Raw genomic sequence first — 23,888 nt, 5'->3', positions numbered from 1 at the left:
CGTCCTCATTCAGATGACTATTGGATGACTTTTGCCTTCGTGATTCACTTATGTTTGGAATCTGTTTTTGTTTATTTTTCTTTTTTCATAATTTTAAACGATTTGACTCAGTGTAGAATCAACATGAAGGAATCTATTGGGTTGGGTTTCTGGTTTTGGTAAAGTCCCAGAAAATCGCGTCACAGTGACAAACCAATCATTTCAGACTTGGGATGCTTGGCACAGCTTTCCTTCATCCCTGCTCTGCCCTTAAAAGCAAGCAGCAACTCGAAGTAAAGCACTGCAAAGTTCTGGCAGCTCATGTGTCTGTTTGAGAGGGTGGGGTAAGAAACCAAACCTACTATCTGACTCTTATGTATGCCTGTGTCTAAAAATATATTGTTTTCTGAATAGCATTAATTTTTTTTTTACATAAATATACATTTTATTTCTTTTAATGTCATACTACTGAATTTGAAAGATAAGTCTTTTTTGACTAACCATTTCTATATTTCTGCAAAGAAGCACTGGTCTCTGCTTACAGTACATATCTGAAGCAGAAATTGACACTTACTGACACTTTACAGTCTTTGACTACTTCAAGGTGGATCATGACTGGCTCATTCTTAATCATCTTTGCCATTAGCCTGTTTGCACCTCTTTCATTGGAAGCCCACTGGCTATCCAAACGGTCAGTAATTGGCTGTATTGATAAATGTGACAAATCTGCCTGCATGCCAGTACCTGAAGACTGCATCACAGGAGAGACACTTGACCAATGTGGTTGTTGCTTGGTGTGTGCTGCTACAGAAGGACAACCTTGTGGTGGGTCTGGCCAGCTAGGAGACCCTGTGTGTGGTGATGAACTTGAATGCTCTGTCTCAGATGGAGTTGGCAGCACATCAACAGTGAGGAGAAGGGGAAAAGCTGGAGTGTGTGCATGCAAGAATCCGGAATCGGTGTGTGGTAGTGATGGCAAAACATACAGAAATGTATGTGAACTGAGACTGGTAAACCTGAGGGCTGAGAAAGCACATCAGCAGCCGACTGTTATTGCCATACAGAAAGGCCCTTGTGGAAAGGGTAAGTGTTTCAGATGTTCCACTGAATATGAAAAGAGATGCATATGTTGCTTTGATATACTGGCACTTTTTAGAACAAATGTATTTGTGTATGCATGCATTATCTGTGCTTGTGTGTGTGTGTTCATGTGTGCATGTGTGTGGGGAGAGAGCTGTTTACTAACTAGAAGTTTTTTACATGTTCACATACCACACTTAAGAAAATGTAGGAAAAGTGGGTAGTTTGCCCTTGCATATCCTTCTGCATAATAAACTGCAGAATCTGGTTCTGTATCATATTTTTAGCAGAAGGAACTGGAACTAAATATACATAGTAAATAGCATCATGGTTTAGCAAGGAATTCAATATTTTTGACAAAAACAATTTATCGGAGGGTATTCATTTAATTTCAGGAAATCTACATGGCTGAATTTGTCTGATGATCAAAGCTCAGCAGTTATGCTAAATGCATGATGTAAAGTTTAATGTAAATTACTTGAAATTGTAAAGCAGCACTTTGATTATTCAGTCTGGATGCACATTAAGATTTTTTTCACCATAAGTTTCAAATTTCTTTAGTAATAAAAAGATTAAGTTATTTTTGTTCATGAAGGTCATGCCTAAAACAACTTTTTATACTTGGGCGGCAGTTAGGTAGCAAAATTAGCATAAAGCATTATACCTTTTATTGCTGCAGGATGTTTTGAATAATCAACAGAGGAAATGTTGATTACCTCACCACTGATGTTTTTCGTTAGTTCTATGTTGCAGCTTTTAAAATTATATTGTTGAGTAAATAAGTGCTGCCTTAAGAGACTTAGTAGGATTCAGTTACAGCCTGAAGAATTCATGTGCGAGAAAGTATCAAAAACTCCCAAACTAGTGATAAGCATTCCTTTTATTTTCTGACATTAAAGCACCAAGAAAAGGCAGTAGGGCACTGCCTATCAGGCTCTTCCATCATGGGCATTGCATTTACATCAGTTGCAGTTTGAGAAGATGCAGAGGCTTGGAATTTGGGCTCATTCTTTTCTGATCATATTCTAATGTTACACTGCAGTGCACTCTAGAGTTTGGACAAGTTCCATAATGTATCCATAGTAATCATCATGCCAGAAAATCTCCATAGGGAATGCCTGAGAGGCAAAGCATTTCAGACGTTTCACATTCCAAGTATATTATGTCCCACCCTATTTACATTAGTGACTTTAAATGCTTGTTGAGCAACATAGATTAAAATGTAACATTGAGTATGAAAATGCTTTCCATAGTATAGCAGTTTCTTTCAACCACATAACTGATGACTTTTGTGTGATTCCTAAGTTGTGTTCTTCATAGTGTTAAAATGCTTCTGTGGTGTAGCTAGGCATACTCATTGTACTCAAATGAGTACATTTTTCCTGAATATCTTTTGGAAACTTCAACACTCAAAAAGCACAGAATGTTTAGAATTTTGTAAGCTAATACTAGCAGTATAGAGGTATAAAAGGAATGCCTGTGTGGAAGAAGCACACTTCTAAAAATAGCTTTTTATGTGTATAAATGGTAGCAGCTGAAAATAATGAGTCCTCCTCCTATATACTAAGGGCAGAATTTTGAGGGATGAGTACATTTTTAAAATGAAAGGGGTGGTGGGAGCAACAACATTAAGTTTGAGTACAAAATTAAATTTCTGGCTACACTCCTGTTTCTGTACCATCTCATGAAGTCAGTTTTCTGCAGCTTCACATTTTTTCAGTTTGTGGGGAAAACATAAGAAGTGATGATATTATGACCTCATGGATGCTTTTCTGATTAACATCCCAGTACTATGTTTGGGAGAGTAATTCACTTTCCCAGTGTTAAACAGTGGGGCCTTCAGTTAGGTTCCCATATTAGTAGAAACAAAACATAAGGGTGAGCAGAGCAGAACAAGTCTTCAGAAGTACATCTTCCTGTAGTCTTTCACAAGTATTTGTTTTTCTCTGGCTTAGAATAGCATGTGCTTATTTGAATCTCATGTCTGTAAACAAGCTGAAGAGATGTGAGTTATAAAAATGAACATTTTTTCTTGTGCTACTTTTATTTTCTGAGTGCAGGTGTAGCATTGTGTGTATTAATGTGTGTGCACATGTACATGCGCATTCATGCATACATGCTTGCACGTACATGTATGTGTGTGTGTGTGTGTGTGTGTGTGTGTGTTGTGATTTTATATATAGATATAGTTATCTATATATATAATATATATATAATATATGAAAATATACATGCAAAATATACATACATGTTTATATATTTTTATATCTGTATATTATACATATGTATTTATTATGTATGTCCATACACACAGATATATGAACAATTATACATACATAGTTTATATATACACACAGACACATGCAGGCATAGACACACATGGACATATATATATATATATATATATATATATATATATATATATATATATATATATATGTCTATGACATTTCGCCGAAAATCCTGACATAGGGTCCAAATCGTTGAAAATAGTACTGACAGTGTATATGCCTCTTTCCCCAACTGTAGTGCGATCTCGGAGTGAGAATATTAATGTAGTGAGGGTGTGGGGGGGCACAGGTTATAAATTACTTACTTACTGTTTTAATAGGACTGGACAATATTAAACTGTACTGGGTGGGGGGCTGTGCCCCCCACACCCCTCTTCTTTAATATTCTCACTCCAAGATCGCACTACAGTTGGGATAAATGGCATATACACTGTTAGTAGTATTTCTGGCAATTTGGACCCTATGTCAGAATTTTCAGCGAAATGACACTGATCCATATACATATATGTGTGTGTGTGTGTGTGTGTGTGTGTGTGTGTGTGTGTGCATATATATGTGTGTGTTTTTATATATATATGTGTGTATATATATATATATATATATATATATATATATATATATATATATATATATATATGTTTGAAAATGAATAATTGCCAGTGAGTTTGTTTGCAACATAAAATATCAAGCAAACTCATTGATAATTACCATTAGTCACCACTATAATCATAGAAAAATGTAATCTCAAATTTAAACAAATAGGTTACATTTTTGATTACAAAAAGAAAAGTAAAAAAAACTTTTACATGAGAGACTATGCCCTCCACCCCACCCCCAATGTGGGTGTGCCACACTGCTGGAAATTAAATTTACTTTCTCCAGGGCTGTACAAACTAAAAAAAAAGGGAAAATCTTTGGAATTATGTAAGGGGCGATTTAATGAACTTCAACCATTACATAATTTGACCAACCGTACCACTGATGAAAAACACCAGTGTTTTGACACATGATGAAATGCTTGCATTGATACATCACTTAACACATATATTTGTATGTAAGTGCATGCACACAGTCTTGTAAGCACTTAAACATTCACACAGGTTTTTATAATCATCATCATCATCACCATCATTGCCAACACCCTTTTTCCCATTTTTTTCTACATGGGATCTGGGTGTAGTGTCAACTATTGCCACATCTTTTGGGACAGTGGTACTCTCCTACCTTCTTTGATAGTCATGCCTGACTATTGCAGGTCTTCTGTCATGGTTGGACTGTGATAATGTGAAGTAGTGCCAGCTATGCCAGTGAGAGTAGGGCAGTGCATGTGTAATATATGCCAGCATATTTAGCTGGAATTTTCTAAAGAATGTTATGTCATTTGTATATCAAAATGATTTGTATAGGTTTGTCTTAAAATGTATTTGTAAATCTGCCTGTGTTAAAAATGTACCAATAGTGGGTCCTGGTGGACAGAAAAGAAATATATATTTATATTAGACTGTATTGTTGTAACTGAGGAAATGTATATATGTCAACAGAGGATGATGGAAGGGAATGAGTTAAGCTCAGCTCAGCTTACCTTAAGAAAAATAGGCACAAATTAAATGACTTGGTTTAGGCCATAAATATTTTATCTCACAGGTCTGAATACAGCCAGAGATGCAATGTCTGGAAAAGGTCTGGGCTCTTACTGTCCTTAATGGTAGTGTGGGAACCACAGAATCAGATGACCAGAAGTGATGTCATTCTAAAGACAGCACTGAAATTGCATTTAGATATTAGTGGGAGATGTGATAGTGACACTCAACACACTGTTTTGAGGACCTGACAACAAAACCACTCATCCACTTCATCTTGCCTTACTCTAGCAAGTAGGGAACAGTAATTCTTCAGTCAGTTAGAAAAATAGTGAGATTAGTTAAAAAATATTGTTTTTCTGTATCTATCTAAGTCTCTCCATCTGTGTTATTTTTTTGTATTTTCTGTGACTTGAAACTCTGGTGTGTACTGTAAATAGAAATTCAATATTTTCATGTTTTTTATTTTATTATTTATTGTTAAATATATGTGTATCTTTCATTTTCATTTTCTTTTAGAAAATAGTTTAACCTTTGAGAGGTGAGTGAACTTTTGGCTTTTCCCGGTTAGGGGTTGCCACAGCGGAACTCCGGCCCACTAATGATTGGCAGTGGATTTTTATGGTGGCGAGTTGCCAGCCCGATGCCCAACCTTCAAGGAAGGCACACACACACACACACACACACACACACACACACACACACACACACACACACACACACACACACACCTACCTGCATGTCTTTAACATCACTCGACCATGGGGAGGACATGCAGACTCCACACAGAAGGTGCTCCAGCCGAGAATCAAACAGTAGAACCTCTTGCTGTGAGGCAACAACGCTAACTGCTGCACCACCACGGCAGAGGAATTGCATTTATTTGATGTCACTGTGGGCTTCATGCTCCTGAAAGTCTTGCAGCTTGGAAACACTGCCATTTGTATAAGTATTAATTTTACTGAGATTAATTAGGTAACCTGTTAAGAGTCTTAAAGTAGCTGGCTGGTGGCAGTGAATCTACCTTATAGTCTGGGTGAAGGTGGTATAGCAGGTACATCTGTTCCAGCCTTTTCCAGGGGTGTGTGTGTGTGTGTGTGTGTGTGTGTGTGTGTGTGTGTGTGTGTATGTGTGTGTGTATAAAAATCAAATCTCAAAGAGTGTGTGTGTGTGTGTGTGTGTGTGTGTGTGTGTGTTTGTCAGCTACGTGGGACAGGGACACTTAGCACTGATTTCTGCAGTGAGAAAGGTGGAGTCTTATTTGGGGCCTAGAGAGGAAAACCCAGCCCCAGGACTGGGTGCTCTTCCTGTGTGCACTTAAGGGAAATCATGCTTGGTGCAGTGAGCTGCATCTGAAAATACTTTGTGTATCCATTTTTGTTCCGAGTGAATGTTCCCCACTGGTGTCAGTGGTGAGGATTGAGGCTTCCTGATTACTAGCACAGAGGATGGATGTCACATATTGGTGAGCAGTGGTGTGGATATTAATTGAACTTCTGTAGTATGTAAGCAGTTGTCACTAAAGGTGTGTGTACTCTCAGTAGCCACAAGGTAAACATACAGAGTTTCATTTTTCACAACAGTTTTATTTTTGTTATAGGTTCATAAGTTCATAGGTGTGTACTGGGCTAATGGCCCTGGAGCCTTTACAAGCCTAGCCCATAGGAATACCTTGGCATCATGCCATCTGACCTTAGTTCCCAGTGCCCCTGTTGAGTAAAGCCACCGGAGTGATCCCTGGGGTGAATTTCCTATTTCCCATCCACTCATCAAGATTTCTCTTGAAGAGGGTCAGCGAGGTGCTCTGCTTGACATGTATGGGAAGTCTTATTCTATAGCTTGGGCAGTCTCTGGGTTATGAACCTGCCCCTCCAGCATGTTCCCTTGATTGTGGTAATGAGGTTGAGGTCTCTGGAGCGTGTGGTGTGGAGGGATTGGGATTTCTTTAGATGTAGCATTTCTAACAGAGCTGAGTCAGACATGACTTTGTAAGTCAAGCAGAGATCGCCTCTAAGTAGGCAATATGAGACTAGTTGGAGTTTTTTGAGTCTGTCCATACAGGACAAGTGTTTAAGGCCTAAGATCCTATTTGTGAGGTATTTTTGTGGCCTCTCCAATTGTTGTAGGTATCTAGTGAGGTACATGCCAAATGGGGCATTGTTCTTGATGATTGGCCTAATGAGGGAAGAGTAGAGGGAGATGATGACCCCTATCTTCCTGGATGCAAAACCCTTAGTAATGCGATGTGCCACATAGAAGGACTTTCTGACCATAGTGGCAATGTGGTGGTCAAAAGAGAGGTTGCTGTCAACCTGTGTTCCCAGATCTCTTATGATGCCTTCTGTGTTCAATGGACTACCATCGATGTGGTAATTCATGGGAACTGGGTTTTTCCCAAAGGGGATGACAACACATTTTTTGGCATTGAGCTTAAGGCCATGGTTCTGACAGCAGTGATTGGTCTTAGCAAGGCCTTTCTGTAGGATGTCAACATCACTTGGGGAGTTAATTATGTTGGCCTGGACTTCAGAGAAGTAGATACCAAACAGGAGAGGACCCAGGACCGAACCCTGTGGGACTCCACTCATGACTGGTCGATAATCTGACTTGGAGTCAGCTACTTTCACACTGTGGGTTCTATCTGTGAGCCAGTTTGCAACCCACCTAATGATATAGGGGTTGATACCTAGCTTAGTGAGTTTTTCTATGATTCCTGAGTGGGGAATGGTATCAGAGGCCTTGGCCAGATCAAGGTAGGCTGTATGAACCACCTTGCCTTCATCCATAGCTCTGGTGACTGACTAAAAGAAGTTGGCCAAGTTGAGCAGGCATGATTTACTCTTCACAAAACCAAACTGTGTGGGATCCAGAGTTTGGAGATTCCCTATATCCTTATTTATTAGGTCCATGATGATGCATTCCATATTTTTGCATATCAGACTCATCAGGCAAATGGGGAGATAGTTCCCAGGGTCTGTAGTTGCTCCTCCTTTGTGGATAGGGATGACTGTAGCAGTGCACCATTTGGTAGGGCAAAAGCTGAGGCCTGGCTGTGATTGAACTGGGCACACAGGTGAGGTGCCATTTCACTCTGTAGTTCATGTAGAACATAGCCAGAGATATCGTCAGGTCCCACAGAAGCTGTATTCATGGCTTTGGACAGTGCTGTTTTAACCTATGCAGCAGTAATACGGTGTGCCTGGCAATCTACTGGTATTGTGACTGGTCCTTTGGGGGTGAGAGAGAGGGATAAAGTTGGTACTGAAGCTGTCGGCCAGTATACTGGAAATATCTGTTGGCTCGGTATAGGCGGTACCATTGTGCAGTAGCTCAGAGCAAATCTGGGTATTGCCATGGAGATTCTTTACATAAATATAGAAGGCCTTGTGGTTGTCTGTACTATCTGCTGCAATTCTGTTTTCATAGCTAGCTTTAGAGGATTTGATGAGGGATCTCAACTTTTTGTTGAGGCTGATAAGGGAGTTTTTCCAGTCTTGGGACTTCACCTTATTCTGCATTAGTTTCATCCTTCTGTTGTAGAGTTTGTTTATGGCAGGGGACCCCTAGATTTGCTTCTTTTTTTTTTTTTTTGGAGGAGAGCATCTTGGTTCTATTGGGTATGACAATGTCCGTGCATTTGTGTATGTGTTTATACAGTGCATTGATGTATGAGTTGGTGGTCATGCAACTATTCTCCATTTGCATGGGTGCCGTGAAGTTAGCCACCTCTGTTTTTAGGAGCCCGAAGTTAGCTTTGGAGAAGTTTTTAATGGTGGTTACCATTGCGGGGGTGGGTGGGAGGGATCTAGATTTCCAAGGTGATTAGTTTGTGGATGGATCTAACCCGGGAGGTTTAGTTTAGTCAGGGAAATCAGGCAAAGATATCACCCAGAGGATTATGGCAAGCTGACAGTGAACTAGTTGGCTAAGGTGTGCAAATCCAAAGGACTGGTGCATGCCTACCTGACCAAAGAGGAAATGATTTCAGCCTTAATCACAGCTGCAGCATGGACCAGCAACCAGGAAGACAACTGATCTGGTGATGCTGATGTTCAGCCTGCAGAAAAAGGACAGTTCACCTTTTCCTCAGAGGATTTAAAAACCCATCTGGAGTTAGAGACTTGAACTGGAGGCAAAACTTGGAATTAGAATCAGCAGAGAGACAGTGGCTTGGGAGACTGAAGAAAATGAGAAGCAGCATCAAGATAATAGTGATATGCTGACTCTTCGACCAGTACATGGAGGTAATGGGGAGGGATAACCAAATCCCAGAAGCAACAAAGGTCAGTACATTTCTTCCACAGTAAAAGAAGGTGAACATTTTGATAGTTTTATTCATATATTTGAAAGAGTATGTAGACAATATGGGGTTGACCAAGGGCTCTGGGTGCGGTTTTTGACCCCATTACTCCATGAAAAAGCAGTAAATGCTGTTTCTAAATTGTCTGATACTGATTGTTTAAATTATGACAAAGTTAAGCAATGTTTATTGGAATTTTTTAAGTTAACTCCTGAGACTTACAGGAAAAAGTTTTGTGAGCATAGATGAAAGGCAGATGAAAGTGTATGTGATTATATTGCTGAGCTAAGCACTTGTTTTCATAGGTGGATGAGTGGGTGGGTGTCAGGTCACCACTTTTGAAAGGCTGGCAGACCTTTTGGTGAGGGCAGGGGTGTAGACAGGATTTTCAGATTTGTACTCGCAGCTCCTAGACTGCTGCCCCCAACAAGCCACACCCCAAGCCACACCCACATCTACACATTGCTGTCCGTGCACTTCCTCAAACTGCTGACCAGGCCATGCCCCTTTCACAATGCTCCTCCCTGAATGATCATTGTCAGCCGTATGCCAGGATGGTAATTACTTGCATGATGAAGCAGCTTGAGCATTTCATATCTTCATGGATCAAAAAACAAAATACCTTCTCATTTAAAATTTTGCAGACTTCATTCCAATGAAGTTGTACCCCACATACACCCAAACACACATGTATGCCAGTTAAATAGAAATACCAAGGCATTATTTATACAGCTCCTGCCTGGTGCCCTGCAGAGTTCTACAGCAGCAGAGAGACAAAAGAGAGACTTTGGAGTGATTAAGTATCATTTTCTGCATTTTCTTGCTACCTTTAGCTAATTCTGCCTAAAACACAGATTTTCTAGAGTTTCTGTGATTTAAAAAGCTTGTTTCAGCTACATATTGTACTGATTTTACTGCCTGCACTTTAACAAAGTCATTTTTGTGTTTAAATTACCTGTTTAACTGTTGTAGGCTGCACACTCAAGTGTGATAGCCATTTCTGTGCATTGGTTGTATCTGCTTTATTTTCTGAAAAAACAAAAAAAAAACAACAAAAAAAATACTTGTTTTCCCGCCTTTCTAAGCTAGTATAGTCCAGTTTTCAGGTTAATGCTGAATTTAGGGCTATGTTACAAGTTTCTGTGTTTGCCCATACCTTACTTGGGTAGAAGGAAGTTTCTCTGTTCACTGTGAGAGAGGGAGCTTTGAGCAGCCTATCTGTCCCTGGAGGAGTGGTTTCATCCCAGAAATTAGTAATTTATTGACCATTTTGGGATACTTTCTATCTCTTTCATTTCCCTGCTGTAAAACCCGCATTTGCAAGGTTTTTGTGCTAGTATGCAGCTCAGCAAGCTCCTGCCTGGTGTCCTGCAGAGTTCTACAGCAGCAGAGAGACAAAAGAGACACTTTGGGGTGATAAAGTATCATTTTCTGCATTTTCTTGCTGCCTTTAGCTAATTCCGCCTAAAACGACGATTTTCTAGAGTTTCTGTGATTCAAAAAGCTTGTTTCAGCTACATATTGTACTTAATTTACTGCCTGCACTTTAACAAAGTTGTTTTTGTGTTTAAATTACCTGTTTAACTGTTGTAGGCTAGACACTCAAGTGTGATAGCTATTTCTGTGCATTTAAAGTGTTTTTTTATTGTATCTGCTTTATTTTCTGAAAAAAACAAAAAACAAATACTTGTTTTCCTGCCTTTCTAAGCTAGTATAGTCCAGTTTTCAGGTTAGTGCTGAATTCAGGGCTGTGTTATAAGTTTCTGTGTTTGCCCATACCTTACTTGGATAGAAGGAAGTTTTTCTGTTCACTGTGAGAGAGGGAGCGTTGAGCAGCCTATCTGTCCCTGGAGGAGTGGTTTCAGCCCAGAAATTAGTAGTTTATTGGCCATTTTCAGCTAATTTCTATCTCTTTCATTTCCCTGCTATAAAACCCACATTTGCAAGGTTTTTGTGCTAGTATATAGCTCAGCAAGCTCTTGCCTGGTGCCCTGCAGAGTTCTACAGCAGCAGAGAGACAAAAGAGAGATTGGAGTGATTAAGTATAATTTTTCTGCATTTTCTTGCTGCCTTTATCTAATTCCACCTAAAATGCCGATTTTCTAGAGTTTCTGTGATTTAAAAAGCTTGTTCCAGCTACATATTGTACTTATTTTACTGCCTGCACTTTAACAAAGTCATTTTTGTGTTTAAATTACCTGTTTAACTGTTGTAGGCTACACACTCAAGTGTGATAGCCATTTATGTGCATTTAAAGCATTTTTTTAATTGTATCTGCTTTATTTTCTGAAAAAAAAACAAAAAAAAAAAATACTTGTTTTTCTGCCTTTCTAAGCTAGTATAGTCCAGTTTTCAGGTTAGTGCTGAATTCAGGGCTGTGTTACAAGTTTCTGTGTTTTCCCATACCTTACTTGGCTAGAAGGAAGTTTCTCTGTTCACTGTGAGAGAGGGAGCTTTGAGCAGCCTATCTGTCCCTGGAGGAGTGGTTTCAGCCCAGAAATTAGTAGTTTATTGGCCATTTTGGGCTAATTTCTATCTCTTTCATTTCCCTGCTATAAAACCCACATTTGCACGGTTTTGCATGCCGGGCAGCGCCGGTTAGCTTGGATATAACTATTCCCGGCTCCACAAAGTCTACTCTTCAATTTTCCCCTTGGAACTAGACAAACTTTCAACTTAAGGACTCAAACCATTCACTTCTCATCCCGCCACCTGCTCAAAACTCATAACAAGCACTAATAAACCTTAGCACTATACCCCCTATACTGTACTCTATTTGACCTTACCAGCCAATCAGTAAAACAGTTCACTGTACCTATCCAGGCATGTCCAAAGGGCAGTTTCAGGTGTATTCTCTGGTCCAACTGGTGAATCTGGGCATTTTGAGGCAATGTTACAATTGCCTCATGTACACCGACAACCCTCTACTCCTTCCACCAAACATTAATACATGCGAGAGATGCAATTATACAGCCAAACTGGAGGCTTAGCTCTCTCAACCCAAGACTGGACCAGGCAGTCAGGAAGAGAAGGGAATTACTTGCATCACACCACCAGTCTCACATAGACCTATCAAAACCAGCACTGGCAAAAAACACACATAAATACATGAAAACATAATCGGAGGCTCTAAATAAAAATCTGCAAAAGTAACAGAGACCTCCAAAACATCCAAGCAACCTCCACCCCCCCAACACAAACCATGAAACACATACTTCACAAAACCAGTGTGCCACACAATCACAGCCCTTAAAGCAAAATAACATACCCAACACACTAGTAATACGTGACTCTATAGTCAGGCACACTGACGTCCCACTCAATAGGCTGAACAAGGAGAAGGTTACTGTTAGCTGCCTGTCAGGTGCCAGGATCCACCACATAACACAAGCACTCAGGCCACTCCAGAGCAAGTACAAATATGACTCTGTCATTGTCTATGTTGGTGTGAATGACCTGAGCTGTATCTCCCTGGACTACATGAAAAGAGACATGGAAGAGCTTTATGATCACGTAGCCCAGGCGGGTATGACCCTGAGTAGCATCCTGTCCTCACCAAGAATGATACCACAGTATAGAGAAAAAATTATCAATTTCAACAATTGGCTAAGCTTCTGGTGTCATTCAAAGGGGATCCAGTGTCTGTCAGCCCAGGATGACATGCTCGACAAACCATGCTGCTTCGCTAGAGCTGGCTTACACCTGTCATCCTTAGGCTTTCGAATACTGGCCAAGGCTCTTGCCACCCCCATAGTGCCTTTTTTAGGCAAGGCTCAAAAGACAAACCCACCACCATAAATAGCACAAGTAACAAAAAACTAATAGCACAAGTAACAAAAAACTGAGGGTAATGCTACTCAGTGCCAGAAGTCTAAACCTCAAAATGCATGCACTCGAGGCACTCCTCAGTATGGAGAAAATCGATATATGTGCAGTAACAGAAACCTGGTTTAAGACTCCAGAGTGCACCCCAGCACTACCAGGCTACAACTCATACCATACATTTTGGCCACAATACCCGGACCAAAATACAAAAGGCTGGGGAGTATCCATATTCATCAAGGATACCCACACCTCCAGGTTAGTGGCACAGCATGATGCTTCAGAGAACATCCACGTGCAACTAACAACGGGCAAAACTGCTATTCAAATTATAGCTTGCTACAGATCACCCACCATGTCCAAGGACCCCCACTACGCATTCCTGGAAACACTGGGAAACATAAAGGTCCTATCAAACACCCTGATATTGGGTGATTTCAATTACCCAAACATTAACTGGAAGAACTACTCAAGTACAAACTCCCTTGCCCAACATTTCCTAGAATTTATAAACTCAAATGCCCTAGATCAACTGGTCAACACCCCCACCAGAGGTGACACCATATTGGACCTGGTCATCACCAACATGGGTGGCCAGTGTTCCACACCGGAGGTCAACCCCTTGATGGTTAGATCTGACCATAAACTAATCACTCTGGATATCCACATTCCGCCACCACCCCTGGTTAAATAAACCAACATGAAAAACTTTTCAAAAGCAAACTTCATGTTACTTAAGACCGAGGTGGGAAGTTTTAAAGCCCCCATGCTAAAGGATAGCGCTCTCCAAGCTGCAAAATCCTTTACTAATGCACTCTACGGGCACCTACAAGAATGCATGGATCATGCTATCCCAAACAAAACCAAGACTCACTCCTCCAAGAAAAGGAAACCAGTCTGGTGGACCCCTGCCATAAACAAGCTATACAATAGAAGGAGGAAACTAGTACAGAAAAGGGTAAAATCCCAAGAAGGGAAGACATCCCTAATCAGTATCAGCAAAAAACTATGTTCCTTCATAAAATCATCCAAGGCTAGCTTCGAAAGAAAAATTGCCATGGACTCCAAAGATAACCACAAGGCATTCTTGATCTGCTCAGAGTTAGTGCAGAATGGCACAAAATACACTGAACCGACCAATATAGCCAACATCCTGGCAGACAGGTTCAGTGCAAACTTCACCCCCTCTCACCCCCAAAAGGGCCCATAACTATACCAGAAAAATGTAGTGCCCCTGAAGTCACAGACACTCAGGTTAAAACAGCCCTCTCCAAAGCCAAAAACACAGCATCAATGTGACCGGATGGTGTCCCAGGCTGCATCCTACATGAGCTCAAAGATGAACTAACCCCTCACCTAAACACACTGCTTAAACTCAGCCTCTCCACAGGCTATGTTCCCACAGAGTGGTGCACAGCAACGGTTATTCCGCTCTACAAAGGTGAAGCCACAACAACCCCGGGAACTATTGCCCTATAAGCCTGACTAGCTTGGTCTTCAAAGCTATGGAGTGCATCATCATGGATCTCATTAACAGAGACATTGGAAACTTCCAAACACTGGACCATACCCAGTTCGGCTTTGTTAAGGGAAGATCATACCTTCTAAACCTGGTGGACTTCTTTGAGACAGATACCAAGGCTATAGACGAGGGAAAGGTGGTCCACACAGCCTACCTAGACCTCACAAAGGCCTTCAACACCATTCCCCACTCAGGTATTATAGACAAGTTCACCAGCCTGAACATAAACCCCTACGTCATGAGATGGGTTGCCAACTGGCTCATGGACAGAACCCACATGGTAAGAGTTGCGGGAGCTAGGTCTGACTCTAAACTGGTTACAAGTGGCATTCTCCAGGGCTCAGTACTGGGACCCCTCCTGTTCAGCATATAGTTCTCAGAGGTACAGGAAAGCACAGCAGGACTATGGCTGGCCAAGTTCACAGACGACTGCAAAGTAGGGGCTATAATTGATGCTCTGGCTGACACAGACATCCTCCAAAAGGGTCTCACTGAGACAGATTCCTGGTTGCAAAACCATGGCCTCAAGCTAAATGCCAAAAAGTGCATAGTCATCCCCTTTGGAAAAAACAAAGTACCCACAAACTACCACATAGGTGGTAGCCCCCTAAGTACGGAAGACATAATAAGGGATCTAGGAACCCAAGTAGATAGTAACCTCTCCTTTGATAATCACATTACCAAAGTGGTTAGAAAATCCTTCTATGTGGCCCACCTAATCACAAAAGGGTTTGCATCCAGATTGAAAGAGGTTATTGGGCCCCTCTACGCATCACTCATCAGACCCATCATAGAGTACAATGCCCCATTTGGGATGTACCTTACAAGACACCTGCAATAACTGGAAAGACCACAGAAGTACATCACCAAGAGGATCACTGGCCTCAAGCAGATGCCCTATGCAGCTCTGACTGAAGAAACTCCAGCTGTACTTGGTTGCATACCGCCTACTCAGAGGTGATCTCTGCCTGACATACAAGGCCATGTCCAACCCAGAATTGATGGACATGCTCCACCTAAAGAAAATCATATCCCTTTGAGCCACATGCTCCAGGGATCTAAACCTCAACACAACAATAAATAGGATGTGCTGGAGGGATAGATTCCTGTCTCAGAAACTTCCCATGCTCTGGAACAAGATTCCAATCTACATTAGGCAGAGCTCCTCACTAACCCTCTTCAAGAGAAACCTTGATGAGTGGATGGGAAACAGAAAGTTTACCCCAGGGATCACTTAAATGGCTCTGCTGGACAGAGGCACAGGGAACTAATCTAAGGGGGTGGCGAAAGCCAACACATTCTGGCTAGGCTTATAAATGCCTTCGGGCAGATAGCCTAGTGCCTACCTATGAACCTATTATCAAATAATTCCAACTTGCCAGTAAGCACCACATGGCAACACTGAAATAAGAAAAAGAAATGCCTAATCATAATAATCTTTTAAAATAGTTTTATAACTAGGAATACAGACAGTAGTTTAGTCTGTGATGCTCTGCTTATTAACATAAAAAAACAGCTACTTCGACATCCAGTAGTCAGGCATGTTTCTGTATAGTGGAACAGAAAATTGTAAAGCTTTTTAGTAATCTATGGAGTGCAGTACACGTTTAAAAGAAAAAGTAGTTTGAAAATAATTACTGAAGAAAGTATCTAAATGGAGTTGAAAATCAGTCTGGGGGGGGGGTTCATAAACCTGGGATGCAAGTACTGCTTTAAGCTGCTTGATTGATGCTCTGCTCTTGGTTAATTAACATTGTGAAAAAATTAAAACATTTGCAAGCAGCAGGGAAACACAAGAGCCAGAAAATCTCTCAGCTACACACACACAAGCAAAAAACACTTTTGTGCATCTCAGTGTCATGCACTATTATGCTGGAAATAAGTTTATGCGCCGATCATTGCACGGATTGAAATCTCTTAGAACTTGCTCGATGTCAATGTCTCTGTCATCATGTATATGCATGAGTGCCAATCCTGTTAAACGGTGTTCACTCATGCAGTTTTGGACCCATGTCTTTATCCTCCTCAAGGCACTAAATGTCCTTTCTGCAGATGCAAAATGACTGGCATTGTTGCCAGAATACGTAATGCAGTATTGATATCTGGATAGAACTCAGGTTTTAAGTGCTGCAGTGTATCAATAACTGTGGGTAGGGAGTTGGTTCTCTGGTACCATGTTCCACTTTGTGGACCATCTTACCAGTCCCTCTCATAGGTTATGTAGAGAGGACAAGTCGGTCTTATAAGCCTCATACAGTTCAATAACTTTGGCATCATCTTGAAGAATGTACAATGACTTGGGTGCCAAATATTGTGCCAGGAAACGTGGGCGGCATTCAATAAGCTGTTCAGTCAGTTCGGCGATTACATGGTCCAAGAATGGTATGAATGTGTTTCATCTGCAGTATTCTTCTAGATTAGAAGCAGTGATGTTGCTGTTGCTCCTTTTTGTTTGTCTGCCACATATTCTAGGTACACTTTCTTCGGTGAAGACTTGGCTTGCAAGTTCCTTTACCTCTTCGTAGAGCACTTTGAATTTGCTGTCAGCATTGCCTCTAATATTTTAGTTTCTACGATAACTGAACTTTCTCCTGATGCCTGTGTCAGATCAATCTGTTCACGCTGAAAATAAAGATGAAGAGGCTTAACAATGCCCAGTATAGATTCCATTATTACCAACTCAACAATGAAATCAAATTTGGAAATTGAATATAGGTACCTTTCTGCCTCTTTGTCAAATTCTGACATATTTTCCAAACAACTGTCAATAGCAACATACTTCATCTTAAAGGCATGCAGGCAACCGGCTTAACTCATCCACCTTGTTGCCCCTGGTGCACGTAGAGAAGTACTTCTGTCTGCAGACACATCATCGTACTCTGATGGCAAACTTGCAAATTCCTTCAGTTGATACAAATACACATTATGACGTTTTGCAGATTAATTTAAAGTGACAATTACACTTTGACATGTGTCAAGTGCATTTCCCATTTCACGCATTGCACAGGAATGTACAATAGCAGTGTTTAGGTTGTGTGCTTTGCATGCCGAGTATAGCGCTTCTGGAAAGAATGCCCAAATTCTTGCCTGAACTACACTGAAATGGCCACTCATGTTACTACCTTGGTCATAACCCTGTCCATGCATGCATCCTTTATCCAGACCCCATGCTGTCAGTTGCTGCAAGAAAAGATCTGCCAATGCTTTTCCAGTGGTGTCCGTAGCCTCTACAAACTCAATGAAGTCTTCTCGAATTTCTACCTTCCTGTGAGTGTGGTGAACATATCTTAGAGTTAGCGTAATCTGCTCCTTACGGGAAATGTCTGTAGTGCCATCTGCAATTAAACTAAAGTAACATGCGTCCTTCACACGGTTAAGAATATTTCATTGAATCTGCAAAGAAATGAGCTGAATCAATTCATTTTGAATCTGTGCTGAAATATAGAGAGCATTTCTAGGTGCCTTTTGCAGATGTTCTGCAAACAAGGGGTCCAGTTCAACAGTATATTGCAGCAGAGATTTGAAGGTCCCACTGTCGGACAGTCGTCCTTGTAATGGCAAATTTTCTCTTCCACACAAGATGATTATTCTCACTATACATTTTAAGACATGTAATGTGCATTCTTGCAGTCTTTTATCCATCTGTGAAATGGAGTGCAGTGCTGTTTTCATCCTGCCACAGCACACGTCTAAAAATGCCTCTGACCTGGCAACTGCATTGCCATGCTCTTTAGAGTTACTGTGCCGCTCCAAGATTTTTTTTGCATTTGACCAGTTGGTCACTGGTGTGGAGACCAACACAGTGTCCTTTGAACTATTAAAGACAAAGCAGGGGCCACAGAAAACTCCATCTAAGTTCTTTAAGTACCGTGTAAATTTAAAGTCATGAAGCAGCTGCGGATTACACCTGTGAAAATACCTCCTTCCAGCATAATCCACAAGTCGTTTAGGGAATCCCTAGGAGGCAGCCACTGTACCGTTAAGATTGTCTTCTTATCCATGTCTCTGAGGATTATGCAAGTATATAGCCCTATATCTCCATCATCCTTCTGCAGAGCATCACTCATGCAGTGATAAAGCCTTTTCACTTAGTAATAATAGGGAACTGTAGAGTTGTTAGTTTTTGTCTTTTACGAACTTTCTTTGAAACACAATGATGTTTTTCTTTATTGTATTCTCTGTGGAGCTTTTCTCCCCGGGCCTCTACTGAAAATGGAAATATCTCCAGCTAGACTAGCCCGGTCAACAAATGTAAAATAAAATAAAATAAATAAAATAAAAACACTTTCATCATTCTTCCCCAGATTCACAGTGTCCAATGGGTGAGCATCCAAACTGCTGGAAGATAAACTAATTGGACCTTCACTGGTAGTTGCTCCTTCACTGGTAAATTGCTTCTTGTATGCCTCTTTCCACAGAAGGGAAGCTTGCTGCAGCTGGTTCAATAAGTACATCACTTTGAGGAACCACAGTGATCTGTTCACCTTTGCTATCCACGTGCCTACAGCAAAAACAAAGAAATGCACACATGAAGCACAAGCATCAAATGTGTTCACACAGTTCTGCTTTGTGTAGTGTATCACCAGCAGTAAAACAAAGAAATGCACACATGAAGCACAAACATCAAATGTGTTCACACAGTTCTGCTTTGTGTAGTGTATCACCAGTAATTGATGATAAAAAAAAAAATGAGTGTAGAAGACTTACCAAACTGTCATTGGTCTTTCTGAAAAATTTTCTAGTGCAACAGAAGTTGATCCATCGTTGGAACTGCAAAAATAAATCATGTTACTATGCAATTAAGCACAACTGAGTTATAATGTAGTCTGATGCATTGTATCATAATCACTACATAAGAAAAATTACCTGTTTATGGATGGCTGCTTCTGTAGATCAAATAGCACAACAGAAGTAGGCAGCATTTGTAATCTGTCACCGATGCACAACTTGAAGGTGTGCCTTTTCTAAAAAGCAATTAAGCACAACTGAGTTATAATGTAGTCTGATGCCTTGTATCATAATCAGTACACAAGAAAAAGTACCTGTTTATGGATGGCTGCTTTTGTAGACCAAATAGCACAACAGAAGTAGGCAGCATTTGTAAGTCTGTCACTGATGCACAACTTGAAGGTGTGCCTTTTCTAAAAAGCAAAGCAAAAGCTAATTATGCAAGAAGCAAGATTATACATTGTACATGTTTGCAGGCATATACTCAATGTCCTACAATACACAAAAAAATCTAATTTCTGAAAAGTATGCTTTGCTCAACACCATTTCCAAAGCTAACATGTACAATTACATTCTAAAGCAATTTTTGGGCACAGCAGAGCTACAGCCTTTATACCAGCACATACTGACTGCAAGGCAGATAAAGTAAGCCTACATTAGCTTATTAAGACATCTTAGGGTGCATAGACATACAGAACCTCAAAAGATGCACACCTAAAAATCCATCACACATTATAAGTGCCACCCGGCAATAGTGAACACAATGAATACATCAACATATGTTAATTCTTCATTTGTCAAATATTTGTCCTCAAACTGTACAACACCAGAATTCAACAAATAGTACTAAGTAAATACAAGGTACCCCACAACAGTACACTGGGCAGTTTTACATTTGCAGGTTTTTCTGTAATAAAGCCCTAGTATGTGTAAATAAATGTGCTTACCGAGTCAGGAAGGAGGCCAAACTTGCTGAAAGCTGAGCAATCTCCTCTTTTCGTGTACGCTTCGCTTTCCTCTGCTGGGCACCAGATGGTTGCTTTCTCTTCACTGCAGCTTCCATCCTATCAGAAATACAAGCTGTTTCAGCAGTTTAGGATTACCAGGGAGATTGAGTCTACCCTTGCACCATCATTGGCATAAGACTCAGGAACATTTGGCAACCTGTCACAGAATTTTCAAAGATGCCCAGAAAATGTATACAGCTGAATGCACATAGTGTCTGCTGCCCTCTTGTTTAAAGATATGAGTCTGAAAGAAGTTGTGTAGATATGGAAAGTGCCATGTCTGTATCTTCATGGTTGTATTCTCTTTGTAGTCGGGAGGGTCTTTGAACTACAATCACTGCAAAAGGCAAAGTCTCCTGAGGCATCAGAACAAATGAGGCAGAGAGATCCCTGGAGTACTGAGTGATGATTTCTGCTCCATGATTAGAAACATAAATGGACCACTAAACTCCCAGAGTCTGGTTTTGCAAAACCATGCAGCATTCATATGACTGTGCTTTAGCAGAAAAAATGAATGTTTATCACAGTTCCAAACAAGTTAAAATTATCTTTATTACTTCTATCCATAACATTATCTGAGCAGCTATAGGTAAAAGATGTGATATACTGATCTAGTTGGGTATTAATTAGCAGTAGGGCAAAAACTGGTCTAGTCTTGTAAATTTTTCTAAAGTTAATTACAAAGCTAAAATAGCATCCCTAGCTAATGATAATCATAAGGCATTCTTTAGCTATGTCTGAAAACTAAAAGGGAATACCCAGCTATGTGCCGAACGTATAGTGGATGGTACCTCTCATTCTGAACCTGAGGAAACTGCCAACCTGCTAGGTGATTTGGTGCAAACTTCACCCCCTTACCCCATCCCTACTAGCCATAATCCATAGCATACCTGACACCAGTCTTCTGCCTAGTATCTCTAGAGATTAGGTCATATCTGAGCTCTCCAATGCCAAAAATGTGGCCTCAGTGGGAACAAATAACATCACAGGTTGCTTACTAATCAATCTAAAACAGGACCTGGTGGACCCAGTTGACATTCACTTTAACCATAGCCTGAGAACTGACTTTGTTCCAGCAGAATGGAGAAAAGCAACAGTAATCCCCTTGCACAAAGGGGGGCCATCAACCAACCCTGGGAAGTATCAACCCATAAGCCTAACCAGCCTCATCTGCAAGGCCATGGAAAGAATCATCATGGACGTTATCAACAAGGACATAGACAACTTTCAAACATTAGACCCATCCCAAAGGGTAGATCATGCTTATTAAGCATAGTAGACTTTTTTTTGAGAAAGTCACAAAAGCCCTGGATGAAGGTAAGACAGTGCATGCTGCCTGTCTTGACCTAGCCAAAGTTTTTGACACAATCCCCCACTCAGGTGTCATTGAGAAACTCTCCAAGCTGGGGATTAATCCTTACATCACTAGATGGGTAACCAATTGGCTCACTGATAGAACACATACTGTCAAAGTTGTTGACTCCACTTCCACCAGTAGACTCATCACTAGTGGTGTACCACAGGGATCTGTGCTGGGCCCTTTACTGTTTGGAATCTATTTCTCGGAAGTCCAGGCTAAAGTAGATGGCCTTTGGCTTACCACATTCACTAAAAATTGCAAACTGGGTGCAATCATTGAGTCCCCCAATGATGTTAACATATTAAAACAGCAAAAACAGTCAAACTGCTGAGCAAAGGTCACTTAAACCAGAACAAAATGTATCAGCACAAAATAAAGTAAGCAATCACCATGACCGTACAGAACTCTGCTTAAAAAATACTCTTAATAAATTTCATAAAAAGATAAAAACTTAAAAGCTTGAAATGACGGTAAGCACTTTCAAAGTATACAGACCGCTTTGTTGGACATAAAAAAGCACTTCATTGAAGACCGTTTAAATTGACTCAAACCAATGAGAGAAAATAATGTAACAGTTAACATCACATTAAGTATCTGCAAACACAAATATTTCTAGGAAGTCCAGGTTAAAGCAGATGGCCTTTGGCTTACCACATTTTCTGATAATTGCAAATTGGCTGCAATCATTAAGTCCCCCAATGATGTTAACATATTACAGGAGGAGCTAACACAGACAAATGATTAGTTTTAGACCATGGCTTTGGCACCAAATGCAAAAAAGTGCATTATTATCCCCTTTGGCAAAGTGGAATTCCCTGATAATTATAATATAGACAGCACCCCTAAGTTAAAATCCAGTGGTGTGAGATCTGGGAATACAGGTAGATAGCAATGTGAACCGCCAAGTTTCCACAGTGGTAAGGAAAACCTTCTACGGTGTGCATCTCATAAGTAAGGGCATCACACCCAGGTCTAAGACTGTTGTAACTTTACTGTACTTGACCCTCATCAGAGGATTAATAGTGTACAATGTTCCCTTTTGCATGTACCCCACCAGACACTGGCAGCAGCTGGTGAGACCAGAAAGGTTTCCCACCAAGAAGTCACAGGGCCTCTAAACCATGACTTATGTGGTTAGACTGAAAGCCCTGTCACTCTGCTCTGTATTGTATGGGCTGCTGAAAGGCAACTTGTGCCTGGCCTATAGGGCAATCTCCAATCCTGCCCTAATGGAAATGCTGCATATCCGCAAGTCAAATGGCACAAGAGTCACTCAATCTAGGGATCTTAACCAAGCCTGTGACATTAACAGAACATGCTAGAGACATGAATGTGGATGTGGTATTTCCCAAAGATTGATGCTCCTCTGGAATAAACTTCCAATTCACATGAAGTAGAGCTCATCACCCTATTCAAACTCAACCTAGACAAATGGTTGGAAGAGTGCAAATTCACTCAGGGGGTGGCACCCATGTCCATCATGGAGAGGGGTAGTCAGTGCTGGTCATAGACTTGCTCTGTAAATTACATCATCTAACCAAGGAGAATTGGGACAACTAGGAATTAACATAGCTAGGCTTGTAAGTGTTCTAGGGCCTCTAGTCTAGTACCCTCCTATGAACCTATGAACCTATAATCTAGGCAATCATCAGTTTTTTGCTACTTTCATAAGGTTGTTTTAATTCAAACTTGTGTCCTTCAAGAAGAGGACTGTTGCTGCTTAGTGGTCATAAGCTTGAGTGTGCACTGACAGCAGGTGGGAACAATTAGTTATTAAAACAAGATTTTTGTCTTGAATGAATTCATCTCATGTCCCACTTTTCTGAAACAAAGTGGGGGATAAAATGTTATACTGACTGTTGCATTTTATATGTTTTATCAGGCCTTGCTAGAGGTAACTTATCAATGTTGTTTTAAGGCAAGGGAAAACTTCTGCCACCAAGTCAAAGATTGAGGCATTTCTGGTATGGCAGACTACAGACAGAAAAGCAAGAACACAGTTATCTAGGCCTAGGGAACTGAGTGACAGCAGCTATTTTTAGAAAATTATACCACCTGGCAGCACCCATTCTGCATAGTTATAAAATACAAATTGATGTGAAGAAGCTTTATTGGAATAATTAACTGACATATCTGTAGATGTGTTCCCTGAGAAACCATAACAGAAAAGTATGTAATAAATGTCAGCAAATAAAGTTAAAATTGATGCATGTTTCCCC

At 40.6% G+C, this 23,888-nt stretch overlaps 1 protein-coding gene across 1 annotated transcript in view; it reads left to right on the top strand.

The window, feature by feature from the left end:
* The first annotated feature begins 278 nt into the window (after positions 1-278).
* The window catches only part of HTRA1 (HtrA serine peptidase 1), a 373,177-nt gene continuing 349,567 nt past the window's right edge, over positions 279-23,888 (top strand). Inside the window, exon 1 of the mRNA XM_044056037.1 lies at positions 279-1,062. Within this exon, the coding sequence (XP_043911972.1) occupies positions 591-1,062 (472 nt within the window). The 5' untranslated portion in view covers positions 279-590. The remainder of the gene's footprint in view (positions 1,063-23,888) is intronic.

Source organism: Protopterus annectens, chromosome 14.part0 (genome assembly GCF_019279795.1).
Source record: "Protopterus annectens isolate FY-2018-M chromosome 14.part0, PAN1.0, whole genome shotgun sequence".
Classification (NCBI taxonomy): domain Eukaryota; kingdom Metazoa; phylum Chordata; order Ceratodontiformes; family Protopteridae; genus Protopterus; species Protopterus annectens.
Note: the sequence above shows the minus strand (reverse complement) of the source record. Positions and strands in the feature narration are given on the sequence as shown.